Raw genomic sequence first — 13598 nt, forward strand, 5'->3', positions numbered from 1 at the left:
CTAGGAACTTGGTCCAGCATAAACTGAAACATCAGCTTTAAAAAATATTTCAAAAATATTTAGATGAGCACTTGAAAACAGCAAGTAAGCAGTAACGTGAAAGTGTTTAAATAGTCACCCATATTTTTGTGTGTCGTGATGTGGCACAGGACAAGAATCAAATTGCAAATATGCTTACGAATGCTCTCCTTACTGGATTTATTCTCGATGCAGCAGCAATGGTTTTACAGTCGAACCTTCTCTCCATAGCTGCAGCTCCTTCATTAAACCAACAGGAGACAGAAACCAGGAACATCAGTGCCACAACACAGGGATAGGATGGGAAAGGATGGAGAAGGACAGAGAAGAATGGAGACGAATGGGAAGGGAAAGGATGGAGAAGGATGGGAAAGGATGGGGAGGGATGGAGAGGGATGGAGAAGGATGGGAAAGGATGGAGAAGGATGGGAAAGAATGGAGAAGGATGGGAAAGGACAGAAAAGGCAGTGCTCAGGTGTAGCACCTTGCTGCAGACCGAGCTCTGTGACTGCTGCATGGCAGAGCTCGGGACTGAGGAAGTAAGAACTGGTAATACTTTAAATTAAGGTAATAAGGCTCTAATGCTCAGCAGCTAATTTAACAGCATACATTAACAGCAGCCTTATTGAATCTTAATTACTTGTGTAGGTGGAAACGCCATCAGCGATTACAGTTCCTAACCGGGGACACTCATTTTTCTCCAGCAGCCGTCAGGGCTCTCACGGTGATGATGATGAAGGGGGAAATCCTGTCCCTCCTCTCGCTCTGCCGAAAACGGCCGTGAGGAAACGCTGGGCTCCATCTGCATTCATGGCGTTTTGCATCCTCACAACACATCAGCATTCCCCACCCCGCGCCATGGCACACACTCATGTAAAATTGAATGTGCTCCTATAGCCACTAAATAAAATATTAACAAGTGAAGTCATTAATGTCATTGTGCATAAAATGCACTGAAACATTCCAGGGGAGTACTTGTTAGATCGCTTTTTACTAACCCAAAGTGACACCACAGAACGAGAAGTATTTATAAGGCATACAGAGAAATCATGTGTGGAGAAGGAAAACAAAACTCAGCTCTTTGCCTGATTTTCCAAGATAGCATCTGCAACGACGACAATTTACCTGAAAACACAAAGAATTTGGGTGACAGCGTCCCCATGCAGCCGTCCTGACTCTGCTGTACTGCGGACAGGGAAGGGAAAAGAGGAAAAGGGAAAAAGGAAAAGGAAAAGAGGAAAGGGGAAAAGGGAAAAGGAAAGGGGAAAAGGAAAGGGGAAAAGGAAAGGGGAAAAGGAAAAGGGAAAAGGAAAGGGGAAAAGCCGCACTGATGCACTTAAAGCCTGGGTTTTCAAGCCCTGCAGCAGCCCCCAAGGAGGGCATCTTGCTGTGCTCTCTCCACAAGGGCCGGAGTTTTCGGGGCAGCCCCAGCACAGGGGCCTGGACCTCCCCTGCTCCAGTGCTGGCCCCTGCGCAGCCTTGACCCATGCAGACCGCAGAGGCGCTGCTGGCAGCGAGGTTCCTTCCCCTGCTTCTTTCTCCTCTCTCTCATTTCTGAGAAGAAAATGAGACTTCAAAATGGCAGGATGAGCACTTGGCAAGTGGGATCAATGCTTTTGTTTCCTATAAATATCAGTTGCCCAAAAATACATCTCTATTCTTGTTTCTCCAAACACACATTCATATTTATTGATAAATATTTTATTATTGCCATTATCACAACATCAAAGGCTGCTGGAGCGTTTCACTTCAACCGACACCGCTCGTTCCAGCCTCGCACAATGCATCAAATGCTCGTCTCCCGCAGCAGTCAAAATAGAATTAATATTTAAGTTGTGGCGGGAGCAGCTGCTGAGGGCAGCGCGGAGAGGAGAGTGAAGGAGCTGGTGTTGCTGTGAGCACCGAGGCAGCACAACAGGCGCAGAGCAGGGAGGGCACAGGCTGTGACCACATCAGACACAGGCGGGACTTCACCAACACCCGGACAACCCCAGCGGGTACCCCCGAACCACCACTGCCAACCTCGGCTGCAAACCCCGACCGCGTGCTCGGTGAAGAACCCGCACAGGGTGATGGGCGCACACAGCCCTCCCAGGCATGCGCTAAATGAATCAAACACTTCACAACCGATTCATTTACAGTTAATGACATCCTCAGCCGCCCTCCGGTCTGGCACGGTGCAAAGTACCGAGCACTTCCATGTTATTGTCCCAGGTTTTTCCCCCGTATTTTCAGCAGCGGGCAGTGACTCAGCCACATGAATCATTGATGGCATCGTGAGTCACGCTGGGGAGCACACGGAGGCTCTGGATAACCATGGCAAGGTTTATCCGAGATCAAGAGATGCACAATACATCACATAGTCGTTAGGATTGGAAGGAAAATTATTACATTTAGCAAGGAGGAAAAAAAAGGGTATTTTAAAACGTTAATGCCGTGTCTTGCTGGCAAACCAGACTTTCCCTCCCGCGTGGTTCTGAAAGCCAAACCTGCACTTTCTCCTCGGGGTTCTGCAGTCAGACACGCGGTGCACACACAGGGCTGTAATCAGACCACAGAGAAAACTTCCACCAGGAGGCTCGCACTTCTCCTCCCGTAATTACAGCCCTGTATCGAACACGAGCTCTGTGCAGAATGCAGTCTCAGCGGCACAAATTAGCAACGTCTCCATCAACGGGCACGGGGTGATGGAGCCGGCCCTTCCCCAGCGCAGGGAGTGACTGGGAGGGACTGGGATGCGCAAAGGCTCCAGCACCAGCCAGGCTGCGGCTGTGGCTCTGCATGATGGGGGATCCCTCCAGGAGGGGTGCGAGGCCCAAATCTGGGTGACCGGGCCTGTCGCAGCGCTGTGGAAGCACTAATTAAACCACAGACACAGCCAGCACCCCAAGCTTTGTCTCCAGCACCGTGTGTCCCCAGCCCCACGTCCCTGCGGGGCCGAGCGCGTCCCCCGTGCATGGGGACAGCCCGCATTTGCTCAAGGACACAAGTGCGCGCTGATTCAAGGGACTATTTTGGGAAGAGGCAAAAGGAAACACCTAGGGAACAACTTCCGAAGGATGCTGCTAACCTGCAGCCTGTCGGCCTGTGTTTTACAGCAATGGGAATTTCATGAAGCTGCATGGTCTGCCCGGCGCCACTTGACCACAGGAACAGTGACTGCGATGGGCAAGGGTGGCACCACCACAGCCCCCAGCCCTCCGGAGCAGGTCTCTGCACCCCGAACACGCTCACCTCTCAGCTCGCCCAGGTCCAGCGTCTTCCCCAGCTGCTGCAGGAGGTCGGCCCGGGCCGCGTTCTTCTTGTGCTTCTTGCCGTCGTAGTGCTGCTGCGCCATGACGGGGTTGTTGAACCAGGCTGCGCACAGCTGGCAGTACCGGTCCGAGTCGCGGCGCTGCGGGGGCGAGGGCACGGCCGCGGGGCTGTCGCCGTGCGCCTGCTTCAGGGGGCTCAGCACGGGGTCTGCGGGGGAAACGGGACGGGGTCAGCTCGGCTGGGACACAGCAGACCCCACATTAGACATGGGGGGGGATTAGCAGCGGTTACAGAGTGTTTTGGATGGTTCTGCTCGGAAATCGACCCTTTCTCATTGAAAAAGCAGCAGGACATGGTAGCATGGGGCTGCTCTTTGGACCCACATTTCTCTGGCTGGGAGAGGAGGATGCTCCCGCTGCAGTTACAGCTCTCATCGCTGTTGTGACTAAACCTGCTAAACTTATCCTGCTTAAATTGCTACTTCCAGGAAAAAATTGCTGGTGGAGAATAAACAAAACATGCGAAGCCATCACTCCTGAGGTGGAGAGACAGATCTGTCGCTATCGCAGGATTCTTATCTTTCCATTTATTTGGTCTCGGAAAGAATAGGGAAAGCTGCAGTAATAGCAAATTGTCACAGATGAAAGCAAGCATCCAATATTGAGTCCCCTCACTCAGATACCTTCAATCACAAATTCACAGGCAACAGCAACCCACGACCTTGCTTTAATCCCATTTCCCTTCAGATTCACCAAGAGGCCCTCTGGGAGCTCAGTGATCCCCAAATAATGTCAAAGAAAATCGGGTGATCAGCCTTTGCGTAACGGACCCGCACCTCGTTTGCCACAGCTCTCCTACTCTGCACAAGCCACAAAGCCATGGAAAATCAGTTTAAAGCGAAAAAGTTCAGATAACATTGGGATACAAAAATATACAATGACTAGCGCTTAATTATCGCACCTCATTCAAAAATTCCCTTTTATGTGGTTTTCCTTTTCTTTTCTTTTCCAGATGAAATGCCTGCTATCTGAATAATTAACAAACCGCTCTCTCCGTGACACAGGAACGGGCAAATTTCGAGGCGGCGCAGAGGTGCGCGATCACTCCCCTTTGATCAGCGGCTCCGTGCTGGGCCCTGACGAGCGCTGGGGCTGTGAGTGATGAACCCACCTCAGCGCCCGGCACCGAATGGCAGCGCTGAGCACCAGGGGGGTGTATTTAGATGGATAATTACAGCTGAAGAGTGACTGTGCGGCTCACGAAAGTTAATATTGTGATAAATCTTCTGCTGACCTGCTCGGGAAGGGACGTCTGTTGACTTTCCTCAAGGAAATTCTATCTTATGTATAACGTTACTGACAACCTTATCCATTTCCAGGGGTTTATGAGCTGCTATTGTTCTTGATGACAACGGCAAAGGTATCGGAGTTCCACGGCCGGGATGGCTGGAGGAGGCACCATTGCCATCCTCACCACCACCACTGTCCTCATCATCACCATCGCCTCCATGGCAGAACTCCATTGCTGCTCCCAAAATACAACACCTTCTCTAACCCCTACGGCTCCAGCCCGAGACACAGCCCCAGTTCCTCCAAGATGCCCAAACAAAAGTGCCAGAACGCGCAGCACAGCCCCAGGGCCTAAGAGGAACATCAGGAAATAACAGCATCGCCTGTGCAAACCAGGATTACGCAGACACCGCACATGCTCGACTCACGCCAAGCAAGCACAGATTGCCCGTTCCTTGGTATTTCTCTGTAGATGCCCTGTGAGGGACGGTGCAGGGACCGCATCCCTGCAGAGGCGTTTGCGCGCCTGGACCGGTCCAAATGCCGGTTCCCAGCTCTGGCTATACGTGATGTGCTGCTCACCAGCCCCGGGCTGTGCAGCTGAACCCATCCAGTCTCTTGGGCAGCTTCCTCTGGTCTCTGTGTCAGCGGCTGCGGGGGGAGCAGGGCTCAGCGGAGCTGGTGGTGTCGGCAGCGGTTTCATCTCCCATGCACAGACACGGGGCTTCCTCTGAGCACAGACCACGCAAAACATTCCCTGGTAAAGCCCTGTTCCTTCAGCTCCATTTACAACCACCACGGCCAGTCCTGGGGCACAGCAATTAATGGAAACATCCCGCATCTTCCCCATCCTCCTGAAGAGAAACGGGTGAAAGCTGACTGCTCCACAAATGGGGATTTATCATTCTGATATGCGCTGCATAACTACTACAGAACACAAAATATCATCACTCGGCGAGCGGCGACACGAAAATTAATAATAAACACTCACAAAACGTCAAATGTTAAAAATGTTTCTCCATCTGAAACACAAACATAAAAGCTGCTGGTTTGACTATTTCAAGTATTTCAAAATGCTAAATAGCTCATGACAGTCTGCCTTACGTTCCCTTTTGCTGTGGGAGGGAAGTGAGAAAGTCTTACTTTGCTGCAAGAAGCAAAATATAAAGTTAGAAACACTTTAGCACTCCGGGAATGAACTAATGTTTGACTTATTTCTTGCATGCAAAGCTTTTTATTCATAGCTGTACTTAAATGGCACCCAAATTTTATCATCGCCACTCTCCGGTAACTGAGCATGAGAAATGGCTGAGCCACGGCTGTGGGCACGGAGAAATCCAGTTCTCTACCGAAAACAGAGGTGGGGTCAGGCAGACCCCAGCTGGCTGGACGGGTCCTCACACCCGAACCCAATGCCATTCACTGCGTCCTGACTGGAATCAACCCCGCACCGGGAATGGCAGGAGGTGGAAAAGCCACTGATGGCAAAATCCCACCCGTATCCCCCAAACACAGAGGGGACCCCGGCGCCACCATCGCCCCTCTCAGCGGCCACCACCAGCGCCCACCCCTGACGGGGCCCATGGGCACCCACGGTGCGGTCGGTGACGGCAGCGGCTGCTTCAGCCCTGGTTCTGCTCTACAACCCAGGCGGGGACAGGATCCAGGCTGCCAGAGGACGTTAGCAAGGACTGGAGAAATTCATCGCGGTGACACGAAGCCTCGGAGGGCTGCAACCGTGTACAGCAGCAGAGACAGCACAGAGCACGAATGCTTCGCTGTCGGGATCAGACATCGCCTTCCCATCGCAAAAAACACGACTGTTACGGCCTCCTCCCTCTCCTGGAAACACCAGAAAGCAGCAAAACGAGAGGAAAAGCTGACGCTGAAACGCTGGCAGGGCTCTGAGGATGAAGTACATGGGCTTGGGAGTGCCCTGCCATGGAGCTGGGACAGAAAACGGCTGGATAATAAATCCTGCCACCAAAACCAGCACAGGCACCACCCAGACATAGAAATCCAGTGGAAAAACACTGGGCAACTCTGTGGGAAGCCCAGAAAATTGCTGTGTGCAAAGGGCACAAAGGGGAAGCCCTGCAGAGCAGGGAGGTGGTGTTAACGCACTGCTGCAGCCCAGCTTCATCTCCCAGCTCCAGAGTTGGGAGGAGCTGAGGATCCTTGAGCCGCCCCTTCCCTGTGACCGCGGAGGTGACGGCCCCTTGCTCCAGGCACACTCAGGGCCTCCACGGGGCCAATTCAGGCAATTAAAAAATTAAGAGAAAAACCAGCAAAGCCACGTCTCTGGAGGAGCCCCCACAGGGCCCTGGATCCATGGGGAGTACAGCGGGGCTGGCGGTCAGCTCTGCTGCACCCTCATTAACGAACCTTCGTTAGCTGAGGCAAGGACAGCACCATCCACAGCGATGCCCCGCGGGCAAAGGGACAACGTTTCCCAAGCCAATCCCAGTAAAGGGCAAATGCAAATATTCCCTGCATCAGCATCAACAGTCGGTAAAGTCAAGAAAGCAACAAACACACACACAGAGCCACCCGCCTTGCTCAGTCCCATCCAGGATCCACGCACGTGGTGCTGGGCAGGATGTAAAATGCACAGCAAACGTATGTCCTGTTCCGAGGGAAGGGCCACCAGTGGCAATGCTGAAATACAGGACTACAGCCCACTCATCCTGCATGAAGAACGCTGCGCTCCAGCATCCTCTGGCCTGAAAACCACGGGGGAAGCTTTGTTTCACAGTTTATTAGCGGTTTGCAGGGAGTTTATGGTTAAGCAAACAATAAGATAGTTAAATTATCCGATTCCAGCATCTGACTTTTTAAATGTGGAAGTTAACAGGCTTGCATTATTGAAATCATTGTGGAGGAAAGCGTGAACACCCCATCTGGGCAAGAATCAAAAGCCAATCCATCCAGCAGCTCCTAAAGACTGGGTTTCCCTCTAAGGTAAAAGCAAATTATATTCTGTACAGTAACACGAAAGGTTTATTAAACATATTACCTCAGCTGTCAAATAACTTCTGATAATTAAAGCCTGGCTCAGCTGTTGGTGCCCAGAGGAGAGATTTGCCTTCACCGAGCAAAATGTTTTGGAAACACGGAGCCAACGACAGGGCTGGTACCACGACCTGCTTGTCTGCGCCCAGCAACGAGCATCGGCAATTAGCACAGCTCGTCATGGCAGCGGCACAAATGGACAGCCACTGCCAATGGCCTCCAGTGCTCCGGCATCCGTCTCCATCACCACGGCACAGCACCACAGCACAGCACCACCACAGCACAGCATCACCACAGCACAGGACCATGCATGGCACAGCACCACCACATCACCACCACGGCACAGCACCACGACCCTACCCCGCGCACTCAGCACCCACCTGCGGCCTTCAACGCCGGCTGCTCACCCAGCAACAGCTTTAACCTTTTGGCATGGATCTTCCCTTGGTAATGCGACTCGGCCACCACCGCCGAGGTAAAGGACATGTTACACAGCGTGCAGCATTTGTTCTTATCCACCGAGTCCCCGTCACTGCCCTGGGTGGAGACAGAAGCAGACAGAAAGAGGTGCATGAGCCCAGCAGCACAGCCACAGAGAAAGAGGAGTGAGGAGAAGCTGGGGTTTACACCAGGGTCATGGTTTCCAGGGGGTCCCTTCCTTGTCTCCCCCAGCCCCACTCAGTCTGGGGATGCCTCAGCCCCTCTGCTCCCCACAGCCCAACGTTCTTCACCATCACCAATTGCCACGTGTTTATTTTCACAGGTAAACCCCAATTTAGTGAGAACGTTGTCTCCAGCCTGCATTATGGTTGTTCTTGCAGGAATAAAGCAGTCGTGCCTCTGCCAGGCTGTGTGACCGAGCTCAGATCCGCTCCGGTGCTGCCATTGCGTGTCTGGGGACAAGCGGCTCCCACAGACACGAGGGCAAGCGCACAGACATCGAACGAGCAGGGGAAATGTGCATTTGCACCCTTAATCACAATTAATTACTCAATCCATCCCACACAGGAAACGGGAATCACATTTAGGGCCAGAAACGCACGGCCTCGCCCTCCCAAAGCTCTCAGTGCGCTGTGCTGGCCACACCATCCACATCCAACCCACTCTCTGCGGCCATTTTCTCCCCAGGAAATAAGCACAATTGGGAAAAGGACCGATTTTCATCCCTTTTTTGTTGTTGTTGTTAACTATAAATCAAGTTAAACCTTAGGGAGAAATCTCAAGAGGTGATAAGTACTGTTCTGAGTGTAATTTGCACTTCTTTTAAATAGGTTTCTCTCAAGATATTTTATGTCTTCAAAGGGAAATCACTTGAAAGTTAAGAGCAGAGCAGAAAATTCCCAGACTCCATTGATCCTCAGCAGTGGTAACGTATAAAGAGCCTCCAACAGAGCTCATCTGAAAACCTGATGCACTTCGGTGTTTACGCACCAGGGTCTCTTCCCGCACCTGGTCTGCTCCTCAGCGGCGTTTTTCCCTTTCCAACCTACTTCTGCAGGCAGACTGCAGCTAAGATAAAAATTACAGCATTTAAACCCCCTTGGACACTGCATTTGGAGCCCGAGGCCCCGTTTGCACCCATCCACAGATCACGGCGCCGCTGGGCGAGCGCCTCAGAGCCGGGGTCGGATTTGGCCACCAGAACGGCACCGCCTGCACAGGGGGGGGTCCCCAAATTCTCGGTCGCTCTGAGAGTCCCAGCCTCTGCAAAAAGCACAAGAGCACCACTCTCGAACAGCAGCAGTATACGAAATGCTGCTCTTCATTAGCAGGATGCAGCTGTTTGGGCTCCAGTGTCACTAATGAGTTACCCCCATCTGCAGAACGGCCTCCTCACCCTCCGCTACCACCCAAACCCCCTGCGCGGGGCCGCGTCCAGCCCTGAAGGGTAATTACGCCTTCTCATTTGTCAGCGGCTGTTTTACCTGTAACCAGATGGGCCGGGGCAACCCAAGCCGGGTGTCTTTTGTCACCCGTTGAATGACACCGCGTTGACAGCGCTGTGCAGCCAGCTGGCAAAATAGCACGGCTCGGCTGTCAGAGCAGGGCGAAAGGGGGAGCCCGGCACAGCAGCACCCACAGCCTGCTCCCAGGGATGCTCCGCACCCACATGGGCACCCGTATATCCCCAGGGATGCTCTGCACCCAGATGTGCACTCATCCATCCCCAGGGATGTTCCACATCCATCCATCTCCAGGGATGCTCCACACTCACAGGAGAACCCATATATCCTCAAGGATGCTTTGCACCCATGTGTGCACCCGTCCATCCCCAGGGATGCTCTGCACTCATGTGTGCACCCATCCATCTCCAGGGATGCTCCACACCCACATGGGCACCCGAATATCCTCAGGAATGCTTTGCACCCATGTGTGCACCCATATATCCTCAGGGATGCTCTGCACCCATGTGTACACCCATCCACCCCCAGGGATGCTTTGAACCCATGTGTGCACCCATCCTTCCCCACGGATGCTCTGCACCCTCATCTCTCCTCACCACCTCCCTTGCTCCCGCGCCCAGCTCCCTCTAACACAGCAGCGATAAATATGCGCCAACGTCTCCATTTAGCTTCCATAAAGCCCACACAAGCGGCTCTCTAACCCCACGCTGCACAAAGCCAGCCAACGCGCAAGGAATATTTCTACCACTTGTTTTTGCAGCCTCCTCCAGACGAGCCCTCTCCCTAACCTCTGCAGAGCGAACGCCCTCCAAAAACTGAAGCACAGCGAAACACAGCATGGCCCGAGATAAAGCACCCGCTCCCCAGCGCCCACAGCCCTCATCTCCCGGCTCCCCGGCCATACCGAGCCAGCCTCATTTATGGGGCTTCTTTCTGTAATATCATAAACTTCAAAGCAAGTCTCGTACATCCAACAGAATTAACCGCGGTTACTCAGACGCCTGTTACCAGCTGCTAAAAGGCCTAATCCTCACACAGGGCCAGGCGGCTGCTGGATGTTCCCTGAGCAATCCTCCGGAAAAGCAAGGATTTCTGTTCCACAGACACAAATCTGCTGTCTTCATTTCCTAGGTTTTACTGGCAACAGATTATACAAACCCCTGAAATACAGCAGCATAAAACAGCACTCAAGGCACCGCACAGCATCTTTCAAATTCAAGTTAATTTTCTGCGCAGGAAGAAGGTGTTGCTGCTAAAGAGCTATTTTCTGTAGCGCTCTGTGTGAAATTCAGACCCCTTCCATTTCGGAGCCGCTTTTCTCGAGGTACAGGCAAAAAGCGAGCACCAGCTCATGGCTCCCATATCTGAAACACTTGAGAAGCATCAGAGCATCTCAGGGACCCACGTGAACCCTGAGGAAAAGCCAGCCCTGGGTTAACAGGGGCTGCGTTTGCCATGGGGAGGACGGACCACCCTGGTCCCCACTCCGGCAGGGCCACGGGGACCCCTCAGCCGGTCCCAGCCATGGGTCACTCGATGATTTCCTTCATTGCAACCAAAATCTGACCTTTGGTTGAAAACCAAAGCACACAGCAAAAATGGGGCTCTAAAGCAGACCCTTCATCCCAGTTTCAGTGTCGTCGCTGAAGATGTAAGTCACAGCACCAGCAAATTCTGTTCCAGAGGCATAAAAGTGGTGATTCCTCACCTCCTCAGGTACCATCGGTGCCTCAGAGGCCTTGCCCACCTCCACCAACACCCTGCAGGGCTGCACACCCCAACACCCTGCTGCCCTCCCCCAAAAACTGATCCTGCCATTGTGACCCCTTTCTTTTTTAAGGAAGATGATACCGGTTAACACAGTTTACTGTCTCACAGTACAAATAGGGCTAGAAAGAATGTGAAGGTTTTTCTCCCATCCCCAAAAACATGTTCGATAGCACATCAGTAGCTTCCATTGCGTCTATGCTGATCACAAGTAGGGGTCCTATTTTTCAAAGGAAATGAGAAAAGGCCGATTAAAACCGATTCTCCAATCTTGGGATGGACTCCTAATTTCAGCAGGGCCCTGACACCGGCCGCCACCTTCTCCGATTACCTCCAGCCGAAAGATTAAGCGGAAATTTAAAACGAAAGGTCAACAATCACCCAGTGCACCAAAGACATCAGCTCTTCCCTTCCCCCACAGAAATATTAAAAAGTAATGAACAGCCCAACAACCGCGTCGTTATCCGATGCAGGACTAATTGTGCTCGCCTCGTCCTTCCTACCCGAACGGACAACGGGTGTTTGGGACCGCAGGGCAATTCATAGCCCGCAGACAGCAGCAAGCGCGAGGTCTGGCACAAACCCCATCGCAAATCCCCTCCCAGCAGTGGGACCTGGCAATGGTGTCACTGGGCAGTGCTGGAGATGTCCAAAATATTTCTGATCCCTTTAATGCTCAGGCTTGGCCAGCATCTGGCCAGCAGCAGGCCTAATTCGACCTGTAAACGTTGGTGTTTTCACAGGCCCGCTGCACCTTTCGCACTCTGCAATTAATAACTCAATAAAAACACCATGAGAGTCTGTTGTTAAGGGGCAGACTGGGCCTGCAGTGACCCTGCGTGCAACATAAAAGATCCACTAAAACCTTAATTACTGTGCGAAGGCGCTTTCAGATTCCTTCAGCAAAACCTGCACGCTTCCCCCTTTAGTTACCCGAGATCTCACTAAATACTGACAGCACCACGCCACAGCCACACACCCGCAGACCTGGGATGGTTTGGGTGCTGCCTGCTGGGACCCTCACCCACGGCTCTCACAGAGCCCAGAACATGGGAAGGGAGAATGAATAATTCATCCTAAATAAGCCCCCGATCACAGGATCACAGCATCGCTTAGGTTGGAAAAGTCCTTCATGATCACCGAGTCCAGCCGTTAATGCAGCACCGCCACGTCCAGCACAAACCCCGGCCCTCAGCCCCATCTCCTGCAGGGATGGAGACCCCACCACAGCCCCGTCCCGGCGTCTCGCAACCCTTCTGGCAAAAAACTTTCCCTCAGACCCAGCCAAACCCTCCCCTGGGTCAACCTGAGCCCAAGTCCCATCGCTTGTTCCTGGGGAGACCGACCCCAAAACACTGCCCCTCCTTTCAGGAGCTGTACCCCCTCAGCCTCCTCCAGGCTGAACCCCCCAGTTCCCACAGCCGCTCCCCATAAGACTTGTGTGGGGTCTGATAGGGAGGTGGTTCCAGCTCATGTCCTAGCTCTGGGTGGTTCCAGACCAGGTTCTAGATCACTTTCTGGTTCTAGAGCATGTTCTAGATAACTCGTGGGGCTAGATCAAGTTCTAGATCACTGTATGGTTCTAGAGCGGGTTCTAGACTCACCTCCTGGTTCTAGATCCCGTTTTGGGGTGGGAGTTTGTTTTGTGGTGGGGTCATGGTTTAGCCATCCCGTTGGTTCAGGACTGAGTTCTAACTCTTGCTCACTCTCAGTTTCAGGCCTTATGGGTGTTGCAGGACCACAGAACCACTTATTTGGCTCTGGAGCCGGCTCCAGCCCACACCACGGTTCTAGGTCACCTGTGGCTCTAGATCAAGTTCCAGATCACTTTGGTTCTAGACTCGGTTCTAGATCACTCTATGGTTCTAGACTCAGGCTCCAGGTCAGAGCCTGGTTCTCGAGCTGAGCTGGGTCCTGAGGGGAAGGCCCTGGACCCCAGCTCAGAGGGGCTCCTGTTCTTCACCCCCCAGGAGCCCATGGCCCTCGGTGATGACCGTGGTCTTGCTGGGCTCCTTTTTGGTCCCTTTTTTTGGTTAATTTCTCCTTTTTTTTTCTGCACATTTTCTGTTCCTTCGTAGCTTTCTGTGCTGAAGCCCCACAGGACGGGGGTGCCGTGCCCCACACAGTACAGCTCCCCCAGGCTCCTTGCTTGCTCCTGGGGCCATTCTTGCCCTGCAGATGCAGCAGAAGCTGGGGTCCTTCACGGGAACCGGTGTCCCCGCTGCTGCCCCCAGGCCCTGTCTGCCCGTCTCAGGCCCTGCCAGCACCCTGCAAATCGGCCTGGGCACCCTTTGGGCAGGGTTCAGACCTGCACCGCCCGCCAGGCAACAAAACTGCAGGTATTGCAACACTG

The 13598-nt window shown here is 53.0% G+C and overlaps 1 protein-coding gene across 1 annotated transcript in view; it reads right to left on the reverse strand.

The window, feature by feature from the left end:
• Nucleotides 1-1143: 1143 nt before the first annotated feature.
• ZMAT4 (zinc finger, matrin-type 4) overlaps nucleotides 1144-13598 on the reverse strand; it is a gene marked incomplete at its 3' end in the record, with an annotated part of 24027 nt that continues 11572 nt past the window's right edge. Inside the window, exons 3-5 of the mRNA XM_010187408.1 lie at nucleotides 7955-8111; nucleotides 3253-3480; nucleotides 1144-1203 (exon numbers count right to left, since the gene is read on the reverse strand). Of these exons, the coding sequence (XP_010185710.1) occupies nucleotides 1144-1203; nucleotides 3253-3480; nucleotides 7955-8111 (445 nt within the window). The remainder of the gene's footprint in view (nucleotides 1204-3252; nucleotides 3481-7954; nucleotides 8112-13598) is intronic.

Source organism: Mesitornis unicolor, unplaced genomic scaffold (assembly GCF_000695765.1).
Source record: "Mesitornis unicolor isolate BGI_N332 unplaced genomic scaffold, ASM69576v1 scaffold23486, whole genome shotgun sequence".
NCBI lineage: Eukaryota > Metazoa > Chordata > Aves > Mesitornithiformes > Mesitornithidae > Mesitornis > Mesitornis unicolor.